General features: G+C 36.9%; 1 protein-coding gene across 17 annotated transcripts in view; it reads left to right on the forward strand.

Annotated features, from left to right (window-relative positions):
- BBS9 (Bardet-Biedl syndrome 9) overlaps positions 1 to 22,779 on the forward strand; it is a 348,483-nt gene that overhangs the window by 163,685 nt on the left and 162,019 nt on the right. For all 17 annotated transcript variants that reach the window (XR_005652755.1, XR_005652751.1, XR_005652752.1 and 14 more), the window contains 2 exons: positions 11,954 to 12,126; positions 15,177 to 15,329. Coding sequence is in view for 12 of the 17 variants with exons in the window: in XM_039862697.1 (XP_039718631.1) it covers positions 11,954 to 12,126; positions 15,177 to 15,329 (326 nt within the window). In the remaining 5 variants the exon portion in view is untranslated. The remainder of the gene's footprint in view (positions 1 to 11,953; positions 12,127 to 15,176; positions 15,330 to 22,779) is intronic.

Genomic DNA, 22,779 nt, shown 5'->3' on the forward strand with positions numbered 1-22,779 from the left:
GTAACCACTAGTCTATAGTCCATGTCCATGAGTCTCTGTTTGTCCTGCTCATTTGTTGCTTTTAGGTTTCTATCCCACATATAAGTGATATCATGTGATTTTTCAACTTTTCTAGTCTGGCTTATTTTGCTTAGCGTGATTATCTCAAGGTCCATCCATGTTGGCAGTACTTCATCTCTGAGTAATATTCCATTGTATATATGTACCACATATACATATATATATATACGTATATATATACCACCGCTTCTTTAGCCAATCATCTATCATAGGACACTTTGGTTGCTTCCATGTCCTGGCCACTGTATAATGCTGCTATGAACATCGGTGTGCAAATATCTTTTCAGATACGAGTTTTCAAGTCTTTGTGGTAAATACTCAGTAGAGGGATTGCTGGATCATATGGTAGATCAATTCTTAGTTTTTTTGAGGAGCCTCTATACTGTTTTCCATAGTGGTGGGACATAGTCTTCAGTCTAGAAATCCAGATTGATGGAAAAACCTTACTTATGGAAAAAACACAGCATTTCTTCTCTAGTAAACAGTCAAGTGCATCATGTGTCATATAGAGATACCCTTGGATCTTGGATAGTATTTTCTGTGGGTTCCACATATTCATCTCTTTTTAAAACCTGCTTGACAATCAACCAAGCCTTGAAGTGTGTTGTATGGTCATTTTAGTTCAATTTCCTGATTTGGAATAAATCAGCCAAAACTGACAATAAAAAAGTGAATGTAGCTCATTGTCTCAGATATTAAATCACATTCCCTGGGGAACTGTACGGATTTTTATTTTCAGAAAGTGTAGTACTGCTTTAGTGTAATTAGAGTTTATTATGCGAATTCTGGAAAACGAAGCACTAGAAGATAAGAATGTTTAGGAAAAATGTTCTACGCTAGCAAAATTTCTGAAAATGATTTCCACAGTCTTAAATTGAAAATAATAAGACAGATGGTGGCTATGTCTATTACCTTGATTGTAGTAATAATAGTTTTGCATGTGTCTGCATAGCTCTGTATTAGTAGCACTGTATACATTAAATATGTGCTGCTTTTCGTATATCAGTTATACCTATGTAAAGTGGTTAAAATTGACAAGACAGGTCAAATTGCATGAGATCAAATATTTTTATAATCAGAATTGTAAAATATTTCTACATTAAGTCAATTACTTGAGTGATTCAGTACAGTGGGGTTCCAGAAGAAACATACTACTGCTTAACTATTCCTGCCACGCCATTTTCTTAAGATTTAGATCCACATAGGGATTTATTACTTCACACAACAGACACTCTCTCTCTTCTCCCTTCTGCCCCTTTCTGTCTCTATACTTTTCATGGTTTGCTTCTCTCCAGCTCTATTTTAATTTTTATTTCTACTATATCTATTTGTACCTCACCTTGTTCCATTTGTTTCTTAAAGGATTTAAAATAATTTACAAAAATTTTCACAGTACGAAAGGCGGAAATAAATAGCTGAAGGAAATGGAGAAAAGAGCAGGAAATTAATGAGGATGGCACTAAGAGCAATCTCGGAACTGTGTGCTGTGCTACAGGCGAGGTGCTAGCACCTAAAATCAACAAGGAAATACTTTAGTTTTAATTTTCAGAATGTTCCAAAGATACAATCAAACCAGTTGTTAAGGAGGTGCATAGCCTTTACTGATGCTGAGTCCAGGGTAAAATTTCTCTTCTGAATATCACAAAGACACCACATTCTTCAATAATGTCTCTCTAGCTTATTTTTATAGTTATAATACTTATGTATTTATAATTCATGAGTAGCAAATTTCATAGAGCTTTAGAAATAATGATAAAACTCAATTTACTGTATATAATTCTGAGTGCAAATCAGTGCAGTCTAAGCTGCAGCTTAGAGTATCTAGTATTGCACAATTTCAGGATGTAGTGTTTTCAGTAAGAATTGGACAACCAAACTCAGTAATTCAGCAGTGAGATGTAGCTGGCAGGAGTTGTGGGTTTTGTTTTGTTTTTAAATGAGCAGTATTAGAAAAAAAAAATGGATAAAGAAGCTGTGGAACAAAAAAAAAGTCAATGAACAGTATTAGAACATGTTTGAATATTAGTGGAAATGACTGAGTTAAGTGGGAAGGGCTGCTGATGTGGATGGAGCAGGGGATCACAGAGCAATGAAGTCTTTGAGGAGGAAAGAGGGGGTGGGACGCAGAGCTCGCGGGGCAGGCATTTCAATCCCTAGAGAGGGATTGAAAGACAGGCATTTGTGACTTTGCTGTGATAAGAGGGATTGGATGTAGGTCCAGGGAAACTTTGTAGATTTGTTCATGGAAAGATGAGGGAGCTTTGATGATGTCTAAATTTGAAAAAAGGTATGACATGGTATCTTGGAGAATAAAAAGGCAAACTCATGAATAAGGCAATATTGACTTTCCATTTGAGGTTAGAGATCCTGAATTTTGAAGTGAAATCTGTCATCCTTAAAGCGATTTTCCCTGGGAGTAATTTGTTTATCAGCATCCAAGCAACTACTCAGGGCTGGGATTTTTTTTTTTTTTTTTTTTTTTTTTAAAGCACTAATTTGAAGAAAAGGAACTGCAGCCTGTGAGACAACAGATTTAGGTAGCAACCTAAAATGTGCTCCAGGGCTGGGATTTTGAAACAGAGAATTGCAGATAAAATATTTTTGTGAGAATGCTTGTCATAATGGACTACCAAATCTATTGATAAAAAGAGAAATAAAAATTAGAGAAAACTGATACATGGTGAAAAATTAATGGGTTCACTGGATCATAAGTCTTGTGAAGGTTTAAGAAGCGAAATTGGCGTTACAGAGCAGGTGAACTAGAAGAACATGTGGTCAGAGAATGAATGAACTGCAGATTCCGATGATGAAAAGCTCATCAGACGAGGTAGGACCTTTGGGAAAGTGGCTTGTGACCAGTGGAGACAAGGATTCCAAGGAAATGAGATATCACAGTTGTGGATATTGAAAGAGCCTGTTTGATGTTAGCACAATGAATGAGAAAAAGAAATAGATCCAGACACATTACTGTGAAATCTTGGAGCACTAAGGATCAGGAGCATGTTCTCAAAGATTAGAAACGAAAAAGGAAGCTACTCAAGGAACATGAATCAAGAAAGCATTTAACTTTCATCAATATCGTTGGATGCTAATGCTACAAGAAAATGGAAAAATTCTCCCCAAGATTTGAGGGAAATGATTTTTAACTTAGATTTCTGTACCCTGCTAAACGGATAATTAGCAATAAGTGCTGAGTAAATACATACTCTGTGTCACAAGCAGGGCTAAGTAAGCAATTGTAAATAGCAAATTTATGTAGCCTCAAGCGGGCCTTTGAAATGGAAAAGATAACAAATATCCTGAACAGTTCAATATCCTGAAAGATTTTAACGTGCTAGAAAGAGTGATTAAATTGAATAAGGTCAAGTTTAAAAGTTCTTTCTTATCTCTCAATTACTTTGCTTTCAGGTATACTGAAAACATTGTAGTCATGTTGTGAATAAGGGTTGGGCCTTGAAAAAGGCTTTCTTTTAGCATCTGCCAAATGAAAGCATATGTATCTTATTTACTTATTTAAATTAAATTTATTGGGGTGGCATTGGTCAATACATTATATAAGTTTCAAGTGTACAATTCTATAATACAACATCTATATATTGCATTGTGGGCTCATCACCCATAGTCTGGTTTCCTTCTGTCACCATGTATTTGGCCCCCTTTACCCTCTTCACTGCCCCCACTCCCATTCCCATCTGGTAACTACTGTTGTCTGTGTCTGTGAGGTTCTTTGATCATTATTTGCTTTCTGTTTTCTGTCCCGCAGCATAAGTAATCTTGAAACGTGTTAACCAAAATATATTCAGAACAAAGAAAGTGAGAGTCTTGTTCTACTCCATCTGGGTAGACCATGCCTTTGTTCATTTTACATTGAGCAAACATATTAGATATAAAAACTGCCATGGCTCTTGTAGAGCTCCTGGGCTAATGGGAGAGACAAACAGGCAGAGAACTGATAATAGCGCTTGATGTGCTTACAGAAGCACACTTCAGGTGTTGTTGGAGCTTGAAGGAATGAAATTACATAAGAGATTTAATTTGTGAAGGATCTCAAGGACTGAATAGGACACTAATAGTGGAGGGCATTCTAGAAAGAGGAAAAGATCTTCACATGCTTGATATACAGCATGGGGTTTTAGAGATGAGTGAATTTTCTTCTGTGCTGGGAAGATTATATAGTAGGGGCTCTGCGATAGTCCTTTAATGAAGCCACAAAATTTAGAGGCAAAGTGTAATGATTGCCTAACACCCACCTTATGCCACTGTGAGCACTTTAATGGGTGCAGTGATTCAGCAATAAAATATTACTGTTTAATATTTACCTTAGAATTTCTTAGCATTATTATCAAGGGACAATGGGAATATTATGTAAATCAGGCTTGGAAAAAGCCTTTTGAAAAGTAAATTTAGAGAAATCCATAGTTTCTACTGATACCAAAGAGGTTGTATCTTTAGAATATTATACTAATATCTACTGAAATTGTTTATATTATTTTTTCAAACTTTTTGGTTTTAAAAGCATTCATCTGCTTTTCCATCTCACATTTAAAAATTTCCAAATAGCATAAATTATACTGATGTTTTGTTTATGACATCAATACAAACATTATTTATGTTGATGAACTTCAGATGTTCTGACATGAATAGACACTGACGTGATGCGTTTTTGTACCCTGCTTAAATTAACTACATTATTTTCTCCATTTGTAGTAGAGTGGAATGGCAATTGACTGGGCTCCAGTCATCCAAATTTATTTCATTTGGAAACTGAAATGCTTATTTCCCCTGAGCTTTATTACAAGATGCAAAGGAAAAGAGATAAAAATAATAAATTGAATGTTCATTTTGGCAGCTATTTTAATTACCAATATTGTAAGGGCGTGTTTTAAATATAACTTTCTTCTTTCATGTCATATTATAAATAGAAAATTTCATTTCTCCTTTCCATGAAATGTATACTCTGGAAAGTGTCCAGGGCAATGTTAACCATTTTATAAGACAAATACCGAAAAAATGCTTAATAATCAAAATAATGCCTTATAAATGTTCGACTCATTGATTCTTGTTGATCTTTGGTAGTCTGAAAAAAATCAACTTAAAAATATTGTGTTTATATTTCTAAATACCAAGTCTAATTATAAATTTTTTGTTATAAAAATTTAGTTTTAATTTTTTCCCCTGCATGTACTGATGAAAATAAGAAAATAAGCCAAAAATTTAAGTTATGTAAAATATCAGACCTATTTAAATGCTTATTATCATTTTTACATTTCTGTCATTTGGTAACATTCATGCATTATACTTGGTCACAGAAGAGTATTGTCTCTGTCTATTTGGGCTGCTATAACAAAATACCATAGACTGCTTGGCTTTTATACAACAGAAGTTTATTTCTCACAGTTCTGGAGGCCGAGAAGTCCAAGATAAAGGTTTTAGTAGATTTGGTGTCTGGTATGGGCCTGTTTCCTGGTTCGTAGATGTCTGTCTTCTTGCTGTGGCCTCGCTAGTAGGAGTGAGGGAGCACTCTGGGTTCCCTTGAATAAGGACAGTCATCTTATTCATAAGATCTTTGCCCTCATTACCTAATCACCTACCAAAGTCCCCACTTCCAGATATCGTAATGGGCATTAGGATTTAAAATATGAATTTTGGGGGGACACAAACTTTTAGTCTATAGCAAGTACCTGTTGGGTGTCTAGAATTTTATTTATATTTGGGTTTTTCTTGAGCTTTAGATTTTTCACTTGTTTCACTCCATGCTTTTTGTATCATAGTTGTAATTTTTTCAACCAATATTTTTTGGACATATAGTTTTGCTTGATCTAAATTTTATAATTCAAAGATAAATTGCATTTGTATGAATCTTTTCCATACATTATTACATTTGATCCTTATACCAACCTTGTGAGGTATATTTTACTTTCAATTTGTGTAAATGAAGATATTGAAAATTGGATAATTCGATTTAAAAATTTACTGGACTTTAAGGTTTGCTCAGAAGATAAGACCTGAGAAATGGAATTTCTCTCCTAATGTGATGCCGTTAACTGCTACACGTGCTACCACGATCTGTCACCTGGACCATGGTTATAATGTCCTAACTGTAAGTTATTCTTGCCCCTTTCCAATCCATTTTCTTCTTAGCAGCTCTTGTAATAAAAACAAAGAAACAAACATTATCATAAATTATATCATGCTACTCTTCAGCATAAAGTCCTTTGTATTTATAGTATTATCCATCTCTGGCCCCAGCCTAACATCCAACCACATCTAAGGGCACTCTTCCTCACTTGGGTACATGTCTGACTTTCTGCCCTGAGGTTTTGAGCTTGCCATTCTCTCTACCTGGTCTGTACTTCTCATTCTTAAGGTCCAAGCTTTATGCATAAAACGATTAGGAATGTGGGGTCTCGACTCAAATTGGTAGTTAAATCCCACCTCTGGCTTACAATTCATCTGAATGACTTTGGAAAAATTACTATGCTTGTTTTTTTTTTTGTTGTTGTTTTTTTGTTTTTTATCTACAAATGGGGATAAAATAGTATAATATGTAGGAATCAAATGAGATAATCCCTAAAAAATGTGTAGCAATTTCCCAGTGCACTGTAAATGCTACGGAGATTTTAGCTGCTAGTGTTATTTTTACTATTGTTACTATTAATACTACCACTGTTGTCATCTTCTGAGTGTGGCTTTCTCTGACCACAGTTATCTCAAGAAGGAACACTAATTAGTTTTTATCATGACACTCTTTATCTGCATCATAGTCCTTTCATAACTTTGTAAGTACTTATTTGTTATTTACCTACGTATTTTGTGCCCTTCTCACTGACGTTGACCGGGACCAGAATGTGTTCTTCCCTATTGTCTCCCTAGCACTTATCACTTAACTAACACATGTTTGGGAATCTCGCACGTATGAGAGAGTCAGAGACCCCACAATCGCGCGAGGTTCAGAGAAAGGGAAGGCACATGGGCGTTGAAGACATTCTGAGCTAGGGACGAGGTAAGGCGCCTTGTGGGCTTGAAAGGATCCTTGCAGGATGGTAAGAAAAACAGACATTTAGTCAATAGTTAAGTTTGCTCTGCCCTTCAGATAGTAGATAAGGGGAGGGGCTGAAATTTCTCTTGAGCCTGAAGCTAAAATTGCCTTTGCTCAAAGTAATCTGCATACCACTGAGGCACATCTTGGGGCGGTTTGTTCTGAACCCTGACGGTTCCCTCCTCTGAAACATTACAGAGGCTGCTCACTCAGCTTCAGCCATTCTAGCCGCTGTTCCTGAGAGCACATTCTTGCCTCAGGGCCTTTGCACTCACAGTGTCCTTGGCTTGGCATGTTTTTCCCTCAGATATCCCCGTGGCTTGCTGCTTCTCTTCATTCAAATACTTTGAAATGCAGACTTTTTTGTATCCTGGGCCAGATGGTATAATTCTTTTAAATGAGTCATAATAATTCCAGTTATTCGTGTTCATCTCAAATTTATATTAACAAATTTATATTAAAAAATTAGTTGAATAATTTTCTGTCTGTAGTTTTATTTCATTTTATTTATAAGAAATTTTATTCTCATATTTAGGCTGTACCCCAGGTGTTTCTACCTGCATGTGGAAGCCTATTCAAATCCTTCCAGAACCTGAATGAATTAACAATTTTCTTGGGAATATTAGCACAGTAATATTTATGTAAAAATGTAATATTTATGTAAAAATGTATATGGTAAGGAAAACATTTTATTAAAGCCACTTTTTTTCATATCTGCTGTTTGAAAGTTACCACGTCAGTTAGGTTCTATGTGTGTCTAATGAAGTTTATGATAGAATCTTTACCCTTTAGTCTACAAATGATAACAGGTAACAGTAATTGAGTGCTTACATGTGTCAGGCACTGTTTTAAGTGTTTTATTGAAAAGCTTACGTATATGAAAGGCAATGAGGACTTCGAGGCCGTGTGTCTTCACTTTCAGAATCTTGGGGTCTGGGAGTGGTGAACAGAGCAGAGGGTCTTGTTTAACGTTGTGAACCCCGGAGGGTGCTCTTCTCTGATGGCTCGACAGGTTTTCCTGTAGGGTCTCCACGGAGATTTGTGAGAAGGGCAGGGCTCCGAGCTCCTGGAGGAGGAACTTACACAGCCCAGAAGGAGCCGAAGCTGAGATAGGACCTTGAGCAGCTGGTCGAGGTGTGGGAACGGGAGCTGGAGCTGCTGATGGCCGGCCTGTCTGAGGAAGCGCACAGATCGTGCCAGAAGCCCACATGGAATGGGCAGCATCAGAAGTGCCTCCAAAGGGAACATGGTGCAGGACCAACAGCCGCAGGTGGAGATGACAGCCTTAAAGACACTGGTCATCAAGTCCGCACCACTCGGTCCCAGCCAGGAGCACCGCCTGAAGCCGCTGAGCCCCACTGAGGCTGGGTGCTGCAAGGGCCAGGAGCACCAGTAGCCAGGAGCACCATGTGCCACGCTGTGGGATATGCTCTCGCCCTGGGAAGGCGGGAGACGGAAGGTGGGAGGCGGGTATGACCCCTTCTGCAGAATCCAAGGCCTGGAGGGAATCGTGCCCCAGGACAAGCCCAGTTCCTCCCCGGGAGGCGTGTGCCGTGTGAGAACTCTTGGCACTGGCGCAGGCCTCTCTGGAGGCCACTCACCTTCCAGTTTGTGGCTTTACAGATGCCACCCACAGTGAGGGTGGCCGCAGTCAGACGCAGCAGTACCAACATATATGCCTACACCTGCCACTACTACCTCTGGCTCTGTCACTCCAATAGCCAAGATTACATTTTGCCATCATCTCGGGCCTGGATCACTGCAGTGTGCGACTTCATCACTTACACTTGCTACATCTAGCAGGGCCTGGTGCAGCAGAGCGTGAGCCAGTGTTTTTGGAAATCATAAAACCGCAAAAGGAAATGTAGCTAGTCCAATTCAACTTCCTTCCCCAGGAGGCCTAGGGCATTACCTGGGCCTGGAGCAGGGCTCTGGACTGGTACAAACATCTGTCCAAAGATGGACAGGCACACAGAAGGACAATGTCCTGGGAGCCAGCCCTGAGCCAGAAGCCAAACATCTGCCCAGGAGGGACAAATGTCTGGAACCTGGAGGCAGCATTCATCTGACATTAAATATCTGGCCCATGACGGAGGAAGGATAGACATGTCTGTATCTCAGAGGAGGACCTATCTTTCTTCCTCTTTGAGTTCTACAGCTCCCAAGGGAAATTTCAAGAAGTCACCAAACACCAGACACTTACAATGGAGCGAGGTAGTTCCCTTCCTCCCAAGTCAACAAGCTCTGTGAAGATCTGTAGTTACTCTGCAATTCTTACTGTGCCTTCTGCCCTTTGCAGCTCCTTTGCTATTGTCTAATTCTTCTGCTATATAATAGACCTTTACATACTTCAAAATGGTAATCTGCCCCTTGGGGGTAAGTCCTGGCACTCTTGCGGCAAGGTCAGCCCCAATGGGGTGTCGCTGAATCAGTGAGGGTGCCAGCAGTGTTCACTCTTCACCCATTGCTCCATCTTTCCAGGTCCTGCAGTGAGCTCCTTGCTTTATCCATTTTATCTCCGGCATCGCACACTAAACTACATACGTTAAATATAATTTAAATTATATTATGAATTTATATAAATGAAAGAGTGAATAAACACCAGTGAGTTTAAAACGTTGGTTCCCAAGCTTAGCGTGTACGGGGCCCCGGATCTAGAGGATTTTTTTTTTTAGCATTTTATTTTATTACTAGTTTCAAGTATACAGTACATTGGTCAGACATTTATATCGTTTATGCAACAATCCCAATGACTCCATCACCCATCTGGCTCTGCACATAGCCACTCCATGGCAGCTGCCTGCCTGCCTTATGCCGTACTCATCCCCACGACGGTCTCCCAGCTAGGATTCTGATACTGTATTTTGCTGTCGTCATAATCTCTTTTTATCTCTACTTCTACCCCACCACTATTGTGCTCTCTATTTTTCTTCTAAAACATTAAACCTTCAGTGACATTTACAAAGAAAGGTAAAAGTTGTTACATCTGACCTTTGTCCTAATATCTTTCATGGGGAGAAATGAGGAAAGACATGTTCAGCACCATGGGCAGAGGCCCGTATCCAGAATAAGACTGGGGTGAGGTGAGCTGCTGGGGAAGCTCCAAGGGGAATGATACGATAGCAGAGAGGACCAGGGTGTTTGCCATGGACCATGGCAGATGTATCCAGTATCTTCTAGTCCTTGTATAATTGAAAAAGAGGATGATTAGGGGAATGAGGAGATACAGTCTTGAATTCTGGCCTAGGATGACAAATTGGAGTCCTAATAACCAATTTAAAGATGTAATATAGAATTTGTCAAGATACTATGGGGAATATAAATAAATAGTCATGGGGGGTATAAATATTTCATATGTCCACGTGTCATGGTACTTTTTCTAGACCTTTGGCCCATTAAGCAAGAAGGCTGAGTTCATTTTTATGCTCCCAGCATTTTTTTCTTTGTGACATTGCCCATAATAAATGCTCAATAAATAAATGGTGAATTTAGTGGGATAAGGGACTTAGTCCTAGATCTTAAAAAGTATATAATCTCTTTGAAGATACTGAATATAATTATCTGGAAAGTTAAGTAAGAATACATGGTTGTTTGTGGTTAAGTACATAGCGAAATGTAGACAGTAATACTAAGTCCCTATATGATTCAGAGAGATGCAATATTATGAGACAGTTAAGATTAATAACTAATCTTGGAATTAATGGCCGGAATTCCAGTCCCTGCCCCATTACTATCTGGCTAGACTAGCTCGTGTATTACGTAAACTTGTCTGTGACTGGATTTATTCTTCTGTAAAATGGGCACAACAATATGTTCCTCATAGGGCTGTTCAGATTTAAACAAGAGAGTGAATGTAAAGTGCTTAATTTTATATGCTGGCACATATTAGGAATGCTAGGAAAAAAAATTACTTGGTGTAGGAGAGATTGAGGCCAGGTCCTGAAGAATAGGTAAGATTTAGGCAGGTAGGGAAGAAGGATATATATCATGAATTTTAGCTCTGACATTTAATTTGCATTGTAACCTTTGGCATGTCACTGAAATTCTGTGTCTCCTTTTTTTTTTCCCTATGAAAAGGAGGTTGTTATAATCACAGTGCGTGGTACATAGTTTGTACTCAACCAATAACAGTTGCTCTTATCATAGATGTGGTTATTGCCATCACTGTCGTCGTCGTCGTCATCATCATCATCATCATCATCATCTTCAGGGTAGGGGATGGATAAGAATTTGGCTCTCTTGGAGCTGAGGTTTCAGGGAATGGAGAGAAACAAGATTTATATTTAGGGAGGGGTCTGATGGCAAAATCTCTTCAAATTAAAGAACTACTAGAAAAATGGAAAACTTTGATTTTGATTATAGGGAGTTAAGCTGGCTACGGTGTCCAGGATATGGGATTTTCTATAGAATGCATTTCATTTCGCATCAATATTCTGAAATGAACTAATGATACCAGATTGCATTTTTACAATGGTCATTTTCTTTTGTGTGTGTGTGTGTGTGTTTTGTTTTTTTACCTTTTAAGTGAAGCTTTTTATTAGAAGGACACAAATTTGGGTATTTTTAATATACTGAAACCTATTGTGAGATACACAGAAAGAAGGACCATACTTTATTACTTGCTACTGTGACCACATGTCTTTGGCATTAAATTTGAAATGTTAAGTGCTTGATACAGAAAACTGCAGTAAAGCTCTAGGAATATTTTTATCGAGCCATTAGAAATCATATCTTTATTCCATAAAAGAAATCTTTGTCCTTTTGTTTTGGTATTCATATCAGAGTTAGTGATAATTCATGTAGTTTCAGCTAGTAAGAAGTATTTTTTAATTATTTTTTTTCTCTCTCTCTTAGAACGATATCGCATTCAGAGTGAACAATTTGAAGATCTTTGGCTCATAACAAATGAGCTTATTATCCGCCTTAAAGAATATTTTGAAAAACAGGGAATCAAAGATTTCTCATGTTCTTTTTCTGGATCCGTGCCCCTTCAAGAATATTTTGAGTTGATTGATCATCATTTTGAGGTATGTATGATTAGAACCCACATCATTTATAATTTTTCAATGTATGAAAGAGAAAGAGATGCTACAGAGGTAAGAGTTGTAGGATACATGTTATTAGACTGTGTGCTTCAAGTTGTTATTCTTTTGTGGATGGCGGAATTTGTGAATCCGTCCCTGGCCTCTTGCTCCATTTGTGATCAGTTGCAGACAGTTCCAGAGTGGCTGCTTGGAGCTAAGCCTGTGGTCTGGCCTCACAACAGAACTGATTTAATTTTCCCACATGGGGGTTTAACCTTTGACCCTAGTAACCCAGTGTTGAAACTGTTCGAATTTATGGGCAGCCATTTGGCTAACTAGTTCTAGCAAGCCATAAGTGAGGTGTGATTATCAAGTGATTTTTCCTTTTCTTTTTTAACAAGCACACAAGAACTTTTGCGTGTGAATGAGGGTTAACCAGATGAAATGTTCTCCAGTATCAGGCACAACAAGCACTTGGTAAATGCTGAATGACTAAACGTCTAAATAAATGAGATCTGGTGGTGACTTTGTTGCCTGGATATTTTTACTTTTCTCCTTCAGAGCCTGTTTTAGATTTTCTTGAGTATCTCAATGGTGTCAAATCTTCATCATTTGAAGATTAATTTGATATTTGGAAATAGTCAAGAGTCACGTTTTGTGAATGAATTGGACAGTGACTCATTGTTTTAAAAGTCCCATGTGTTGGAAAAAATTCACCAGGCTCTACTTATTTGCCTATAAGTAGACTCTATAGGCAATTCCAAAGGGAAATTTCAAAAGAATTTTAAACATCGTTCAAGGAAGCATTGGTTCCTGGAGTGACAATTTTTAAGGGATTGGTAGATTTTTGCATTTCAGTTTATAAACCATTTGGGGGCAGGGAGAGTGTCATGTAACCTGTCAGTCACCTGAACGTTCTACCTCATTTCAGTCCCTTTCCACATTCCAGAGGCATTGACTTCAAGCTATACAGACTTCTTTTAATAGTGCAAACATTTGGGGAACATTTCAGTGCATAAAATCCAATTAAAAATAACATGTCATTATGAAATAAAACTGAACTTATTTTGGGTTCCCTCATCTATGCTGATAATACGTTACAGGATAGTATGCTTTTGACCAAATTGTGACATCAAAATTGACAGTTTAGGGAATATATGTAGGTATTTTAAGGATTGAGAACCTTTGGCATCCTCTAGGTTATATTTTAAGAAATTTACTGGACAAAAGTAGGGTCTATTGTTTTGTGGAAGAGGGTCCACAGAAAGACTATATTAATTACATATTGTAATATTTAAAATAGAAATTGACTTTGTTTGACTTTAATAAATTCTGATTGACTGTAAATTTGACACACAGTCCCCCCCTTATTTGGCTAGTAAATCCCTGGAGTTTGCACGTCAAGGGCATTTCCTTTCTGGGGAAGAACTTAATGAATATCATGAAGTATAAGCACTATTGTTTGTGACACAAATTAAAAGGAATATGATTATACTTCCTTTACTGGCCCCACTCTACTTTTTTAAAAAATTATTTAAAACTTTGAATCAAGGTGGCTTTTAGAATCCGAGTGTCCCTTAGCATAAGCTCTATGAAGGCAGGGATTTTCATCTGTTTTATTTATTACTGTAATTCCTAGAACTTAGAACAGTGCTCGGCCCTGGAATCGATAAATATTTCTTAAATATTGAAATTCTAGCACATGAAAACATTTCAATCACTGCTAGTTTATGACTTTTGTAAAATCGAATTACAGTGGGTCGCATGATTTAATTCCTTAGAGTGTTCTATGACTTTGTCTAGCTTTCTTTTATTCTAATATTAAATTCAAAAGTTATAAGGAGTTATAGTGAAAAGAGTCATTTTTTTTTTTTTTTGAAAAGGGTTATTTCTGATTCTCATCCTCCAGTCTTCTCTTTAGAAGCAACTTTTGGTGTCTAGTTTCTCGTATATCTTTGGAGAACTATTCTGTGCAGTTAGAACTATGTTAATATGCAGTTTTCTTTTTTAAGTACATGAATGGTAGCACATTATACATACTATTCTGTATATATATATATTTTTTGCTTTGTTTCATTCAGTGCATCTTTGGATAGCCTTGCACATCAGCATACCCAGTAATCCTGCAAAGTAGTCTTTTTTATTTATTTAACCTGTCCTTATTGATGAATATTTTGATTGTAAATAATATCTTAGTATAATAGAAGAGGTCAAACAATTCTATCATGAACATCCTTGTATGGAAATTAATTTTTGCAAGCACATCGCTAAGATAAATTCTTGGAAGTGGGATTGGTAGGTCAAAGGCTGTATGTTAGAGAGCTTATTTGTATTAACTTTTCTGTAAACTTTGCCCATTTTTATGTTGGACTGTTGCTCTTTTTCTTAATGACCTGTATTAGGTTGTGGTCCTTTTCTCATTGATTTGTAGATACTTTCTAGATGTTAAGGGCATGACTTTTCGTCTGTGTGGTTATTGCTATTATTTTTGCACTTTACTTTTTGTCTTATTACTTATAATGTTTTTCATTTTTTTTTTAACCATATAGAATTAATTTTTTTAGTTAATTTATCACGGGTGTGTGTGTACGTGTGGGGTGTGTGTGTGTGTGTGTGTGTGTCTTTTAACTTTGGCTTTTGACTTAAAAGGATCTTTCTCATGCCAAGATTATTTTTAAAAATTCTATTTTTTTTTTTTACTACATTTATTGCATCTAAACTTTTGATTCCTCTGCAATAGATTTTGCTGTAAAGACTAGGGTTAGAAATTCTTATTCTTTTTTCCCCCCAGCTACCACAAAACATTTGTTAAATAATCTCTTTTTCCCAGTGATACTGTGTCATCTTTACTACATTTTTATTTGACCTATTCTACAGTATCACCTCAATACTCATGTACCAAATACAATACTATTTTAATTCTCTTAACTCTATAATACATGTAAATTTTCTTTATTGCTCTTTCAAACTTTTATTGGCATTTTCTGTATTATTCCTTTAGACACGTTTTGTTGTGCACATTTAACCTGAATTTAAGATATTGTTCACTGTAGCTGCGGATAAATGGTGAGAAATTAGAAGAACTCTTATCTGAAAGAGCTGTCCAGTTTCGGGCCATTCAGCGCCGGCTATTAACAAGATTCAAAGATAAAACACCTGCACCCCTCCAACACCTGGACACCTTGCTAGATGGAACTTACAAGCAGGTAAGTATAATGTCAGTAATAGTTTTTTTACTATGGGATATAATTTTTCCCCTCACCCTAAAGTTAATGTGCCAGAATATGAAGACATTTCTTTTCTATGTCTTATGGAGCAGTGAATAGCACATAAGCTTTAGAGCCAGAAAAACCTAAGTTCCAACTCAAGCTCTGCCACTTTCTAACCCTGTAACCTTGAGTAGATTACATAAGATCCATCAGTTTTCACATTTTACGTCCCACGATTGTTGTGAGGTTTTTCATTCATATATGAGAAGCAGCCAGCACAATGCCAGGCACGTTATATGTACTTGATAAATAGTAGCTATTTTTTTTTTTAACTTAAAACTGTCTGTTTAATGAATAGCTCTAATGATCTGTATTCTTAGTTTGCTAAGACGTAAACATCATTTTTTAAGTTCCAGAACTCACCAACATTATTAATCAAGATGGTTTTGAAAACAATAACTTCTCTTATCTTTTAAGTATTAACCTTATGTTTTAAATTACATTTAAGCATTTTAAAATTTAAAATTACTTTAAATTTAAAGAAGAGTTACAAAAGTAGTACAAATAACCGTATTTATCAATTATTAACATTTTGTCACATTTGCTTTTTTTATGTCTTCTCTCTTTGTGTGTACATAGTATTTCCTGAACCTATGTTGCAGATATCATATTTCGTTATTTCTAAATACTTAAGCATGTATTTCCTAAGAATGAGCTAATTCTTATATATAACCACAGTACAATTATCCAGTTCAGGAAATATAACATCTTGATAATTTGCAGTCTGTACTCAAATTTCTTCATAAAAATTTTTCCTCAGTAGAGGATCCAACTTATCTGATGTTTCCTCAGGATCAGATTGAGCTTATGCATTTTTGGTAGGAATGCTATTAAAGTTCGGGTTGTGGTGTTCTCAGTGTACCATGTCAGGACGCAAATGATGCCACTTTACCTGATTATTGGTGATGTTAACTTTGATCTCTTGCTTGAACTAGCATTTGCCAGGTTTACTCATAATAAAGCTATAATTTGTTACTTTATAATATTAAGTGATCTAAAAGAATTAAATTTTAAGCTAAAACTTTCCCCCTGAAAGCTATATCTACAACTCAAAACCTAGTTTGCTAAGTGCCAGATTCCGAGGAGGATGTATTAGGAATCTAGGAAATAGCTATCGGAATCTGGCATGGAGACCAGTGTTCATTGATTCAGCTTCTAATGTGCATTTGTCTAAATCTCTCAGCCACACCACGGGGCTGAGTTGGAAGGGTGGTGGTACAAGATCATACTCGTGATGTGGTTCCAGCCCACCCTGTAGACAGAAGAAAACATCTGGCACTTACACCACCCGACTTTTCCTCACAACTCAGTTCTAAAGAGAGGCAGCCTGATGTTACTCAATGTGCGTCCAGATTATTTACGTAAATTACCATTGCCTTATTTTCCTCCTTTACATGGTTTCTAATATTCTTAATATCCTAGAATTGATAAATAGTAGCTATTATGATTAGTGTTATTATTAGAAATTCTTGGTGCATCCTGTAATTATCATTATAATTCTCCCATTGTCTTATGCAGCAGCTGGCTTACACTTCTAGTATTTATGTCAGTTAATGTTTTGAGATGGAATTCTTAAACAACCCTTTGTTCTAGTTCAAATGCTTTTTTCTTCCTCTTTCTCATTTTCCCTCCACCAGCGGTTTATCATTTGCATGGCTCGGGTGATCTGACTCTCAATCCCAGGCATTATATCTCCAAAACTATTCAAAATTATCACATGTGGGTTGAATAATAATTTTAAAAATTTTAGTTTCATGGGTAAGGCCTCTACTAGTTCTATTATAATGAAGTCAGCTTTGACTTACTACATTATGTTTTCTCATATTTCTACAATCTGTTTCAAAATCAGTTTGGTGGTATGCACATACGGTTGATTTTTAATTGAATTTTTTATTGAGATAGTTGTATATTCACATTCAATTATAATAAAAAATACAAGTAGATCTCATGTATTCTTTACATTTTGTAAAACTACAGTATAATGTCACAACCAGGATGTTGATCTTGGTAAAATCCACAGATTTAGTTTAGCTTTCCATAATTTACCTGTATTCTTTCGTGGGCGTGTGTGTTAAGTTCTGCACAATAGTACCCCGTGTGTACGTGTATGCACCGCCGCATTTGAGACGCCGAATGGCCCGTCAGCACAGGACTCACGTGTGTGACTCTTCAACAAACCTCTGTGTCCTCCTCCACTGTATCCTCTTGATTTTGAAAGGACAAATTAAATACTTTTTTCAGTTAGTTTCCCTAGAGGAAAAAAAGTAGCTTACTATGTAAACATCAGTAACTGTATTGACAATACATTCGTGTCTTGAAACTTTCACGTCTGTTTGAAAAGTTATCAATTTGGGGGACAGTCTGTAGCAGCTGTAGGGTACCGGAAAGAGTGTTGGGCTCGGAGTCCAAAGACCCCATTTCTGTTACTTATTCGCTGAGTCGCTTTTGGCAATCCCCTTACCCTCTTAGAGCCTCAGTTTGTTTCTATTAAATAGGGTAAATACCATGTTGTTACAAAGACTCTATTCCACAGTGTACATGGAAATTCTTGGTAAATTGTTCCACTTTGACTGACTACATTATGTTTTCTCGTATTTCAGATGGCCGGTTTCTTTTTTGCTGATTTCTTTTGTGTTTCTCAGGACTGAGTGCCATTTTCTTTCGTGCTGGAGCAGTTATGTGACTGCTCGTCGGCAGTGACTTTCAGTTCCACACTTTCTCTCTTCGGTACACTTTTTGCTTTGGTTTGTTTTTCGTTTTCTTTCTTTTATGCCTCCTCTTCCTTCGTATCTTTTTGTTGACTTGCTATCATTCTCAGGCATCCTGCTATCCTTGGGGCTAAAGATATACTGAATCTTGTCTTCATTGATGCTTATCTTTTTGCAGACACAATGGCTGAAGGGTGTTTCAAGGGATTAGATGAAGATAGTTGATTTAATGTTTCCCATATTTTCTATATAGCAAGACTTCTTTTGTCTTTTATGCATTTAAAGTGCTCTTTTTCTTCCTGCTTATTTTCAGGGTTGGGTTTTTCCATGATATGTAATATTACAGACAAGATGATCAAAACCATAGGTTTTGACTTGAATCTATATTTTAAGTCTCATTTCTTAGATTAAAAAAGAATGAGCAAGCTTTTGAAAGAAAAATCTGAACACTACATAAGAAATTTGACTTAGTTTTACTGTAATTTACTACCCAATTTTATTATATATATTTAAATTATAGTGAGATATTGATCGTTCTCTATTTTAATTCTTTTTAGTTAATTTTTAATGACATAGTCAATTTAATACATGAATACAATTTCCCAAAGAAAATTACAAGACTATACACAATGCTAAATTTTCCAACATGGTTCTTTATCATCTTCTCAGAAGTGTAATCACTTTCATATGTTTTTGTGTCTTTCCAGATCTTTTCTTCACATTCGGAAATGAAATATTGTTTTGAGAGGCTAAAAATATTCATAAGTAGTATCATAGTATATGTATTAGTCTACCTGTCTTTTTTTCTCGTTCTTCTAACAGTATGTACTGGAGCTCTTTTCTGTATTAATGTGTAGATCTACTTCTCTATTTGTAATGGTTGCATAATATTCTATAAGATAGACATTCCGTGGCATGGACAACACAATTTATTAAAGGGGAAATCTTAAAAACTGTTTTAATGTGGATTCTAACACTGGGAAAAGTTCCTTTTAGACAAATCTAAGCTAGCATATGACATACCTCACTAACATATACCTTCAGTTTGGTCTGCGTTTTTTTATCTTCATAGTTTGCCTGGATAGTGGGCATGATTTACTTGGCATGTTAGCCAAGGCCATGAAATAATGAGCCCTGATAGAGTCTGCTCTTACTCTCCATGGCATAACTCTGTGGCATGACTGTTACTAGGTTTTGTTTTAAAGTGTTTCCCCAATATGCCATTTTTAAGTTTAGATCTGCTACCTGTGTGGAGTCCTTGTTTTCTCACGTGCAGGGAGCTTTTAATTTCTGTTAATCCTTCTGTGGATCTTAGTGCCACTTTAGTTCTACCAGGAGCGGTAAATAAGCAGTCTGAGCCGTGCAGCGAAAGATTTACATGCTGACCTGTTTAACACCACGCATCTGGAAGATGCTGTATTGCCACCACTTAACGAAGCGGTGATAATTAGCTTATGTGAAGGTAGAAGCTGTAGCCAGTATCCTAAAAACAGTGTGTAAACTCACTGAAGGCAGGGGCTTTGCTTTTGGTCTTATTCATTGCTGTACTCTTAGCACAGTACATTTCTTGCCACATTATAGCTGCTTCATAAATATTTGTTCTACAAATGAATACTTTGTTGCCATTAAGATAATTTCTTGAACCTATATGTCTGTGACAAGGGTAGCACTGTGAAGAGCAGAGCAGCAGAGAATTCTTTCAGTTCAGGCTCATGAATCGTTAGGATGGTTTATTCTAAAATCCTCAAAAGCCACCAGGAAATGAAAATGCTTCTCTCTTCCTAAATAATAAGGTAAACTGTCATAGCTGGGAAGTTTTTTATAGCTGCAAATTCTCGGCTGAGAAAATCTTTTCTGTTCTTTTTCTGTGCATCTGTGTGTGCCAGAGTTAAATACGTAACAATCATCTGTTGAAATACATCTCTGCAGATAGGATGTTGTTGCGGTCGAACCCCTGCATACTCTTGAGTGACATGAGAATTATTTGGGCTTTCTCAGTATTGATACATATCTAGAAGCGTGAAAAGTTTGATTCTCTTCATTTTCTAGTTACATAGTTGTTGAGTTCTTCTTCTTGGAAGGCAAATTTTTTTTTCTTAAAACATACCCTTTGAGGAGCTAGGGTAGGATATAGAAGTGTAGAACTGAAGAGGGTTTGGGGGTCTTATGGGTGAGATAGATGGTCCAGGAACTGCAGTGAATTCCAGTAAAGGCCTCAGGACAAACTAAAAGTGAAGTTCAAGTCCCTTCATATACAAATGATTAGGCATTGCTGAGTTGTCTGTAATGTGAGGTAGTTTGTATGTTATACTCATTCATGTAACAGAGTTAACGATGGTACGCTCATGGTTCTGAGGTCAAAGTTTGGCTTACTACCTCTTCACTCAATAATAGTAGCCTTTGTTATTTAGGCACCCGAGGCCAGCCTACCAGATACGGAAGTACGTAAGGCCAGGGCAGGCACAATGGGATCTGTGTCTTTGGAGTTTAGCAGAAACTTGGGGTACCACTAGCTTCTACAGTGAGCAGTGAAGTGGGCCTCTAATCTTCGAATGACCTGGATTTTAGGTGCCTTTGATTCTGGTCCAGCAAGAACCTATTGGAGAAAGCCTTTGCTTCTAAGGTTGCGGTAGGACATCCAACATTGTTTCCTGTAAATACATGTCAATAAATGTTCTTGCGTTTGAGCTGGCATGTCTGCTGTATCCTGGTGTAATGATTAAGAACTCTGTGTCTAGAGTCAGCTTGCTGTATTTCAGTCTTGGTTCTGTGACTTCGGGCAAATTACTTAAAGAGAAAACAGAAACTTCCCACCTGTAGAATGGTGCCTTCTTCCTGGGGTGGTCGCGAGAATCGAAGTGTCTACACACATAAATTGCTTAGAATAGTGCTTGAAACACAATCAGCTCTCGACAAATGTTAACTACATTTTTGAGGACTAGTCTTCATTTTCATTGACTGATAAGTTATGCCATCTCAAAAGTTGTGCTATTTATTGATCAGATAAAGAGGATATCATGATATATCATCTTTCCAAAGCTGCTGCCTGGCAGCCTTACAAATCTAGACCTCAGCTGAGAATCAAGATTCTGTATCCTCAGGGGCATCCCCAAACTCCTTCAGCACACCTGCTGGGGGGAACGTTTGGTTTCCTGAGAGGGTACCAAAACGGAAGGGGCATCAGGATCATGAGGTCAAGTGGCCATCTCCCCCAAATCCCTCACTATTTCATCTGATGTATTCCTGAAGGAAAATTGCTCAATCAAAAAATATTTCACACATGCGCGCTGTGAGCCAGCTGCAATAAAGGCATTCCACCCACCCACCCACCCACCCACACACACACACACACACTCTATTTCACAGAAATGTACCAGATTATAGTTCCATTAGCAGTATATGAAAATGTCTGTTTTCTAGGTACTATTCCTTTGAGCTTTACAATTTTTAACCGAAAGATAATTTATTGCTTCTTTTGCTTACCAGTGAGGTTGAGCATTTTAAAAATGTTAATTGGTCATTTGTATTTATTTTTTTTTGTGATTTACATATGTATGCCTTTTTATCAAGTACTTTAGCTTTTTCTTGCTATTTTGTGACTATTAGGAGTGGTAATCTTTTACATTTTTGTTCTACGTAAAAATACTTTTTGTATATGAGGGATGTAATCTCTCTTTATATATATATAAAAGTTTTACTAATTTGTCATTTGCCTTTATTTTTATTTAAAAAATTTTTTTTTTGATATGTAAAATTTAAAAAGTATTTACATAGTAAGATATATCCATCTCTTTTCTTCAGGTTTCTCTGTCTAGGAAAGCCTGCCCCATGCCAACAGTACTTGAACATAGACCTATAAGTTATTCTAACATTTTTCTGTTACGGTTCTTTGTGTATACTTTGTAAATCCATGTGGAATATATTATGTAACTTAGTAGGAATCTAACAACCTCACCAAAAATGACGAGCTAGTTCTTATTGCATAATCCATTTTTCTCCTACTGAACTGAAAAGCTGCTCGTATCATTTAGCGCTTTTACTATATAGAAAACCACTTGCAACCTTAGTAGCTTAAAACAACAATTCAATATTGTTCATAAGTCTCTGGATCACCTGGGCAGTTCTGTTGATCTAAACCATTCTTGGCTCATCTTGACTGGAAAGACACAAAAACATATGAGATACAATTATCTTGTATCTCTGGTCAGCTGGTGGCTCACCTGGGGACTAGGTAGCATAGGACATACTTACATATTTGGCAGTTGGCTGACAGGTGGGAGGATTGTGCCATGTGTCTCTCTTGGCCCAGCACACTGACCTGGGCTTGTTCACGTGGTGGCTACGAGTTCCAAAGCACAATGCACAATGTTATTCTCCAAATGTCAGCCTGTGCTATCTCATAATTCCACATTGATTTTGACCAACCTAGATCAAAAGAGTAGGAAAATAGACTCTACCTCTTTATTGGAGGAGTGGAGAAATGTGGGTGTTTTTACAATCTACCCTGCTTCTTTTAGTCTGCTAAAATTCAGTTTGCTACTAAATTAACAAAATATTTTAAAAGAATTTTTTTAACCTTCTCTAACCCTTGACCTCAGGTTTTCTATACTTTTGACTTTCAAACCTAAGTTTTTGTTATCATTAAAATCTTATTCATTTTTAATCAGTTGTGGTTCATG

The sequence above is a fragment of the Pteropus medius genome, unplaced genomic scaffold (assembly GCF_902729225.1).
Source record: "Pteropus medius unplaced genomic scaffold, Ma_sr-lr_union100, whole genome shotgun sequence".
In the NCBI taxonomy this organism is placed as follows: Eukaryota; Metazoa; Chordata; class Mammalia; order Chiroptera; family Pteropodidae; genus Pteropus; species Pteropus medius.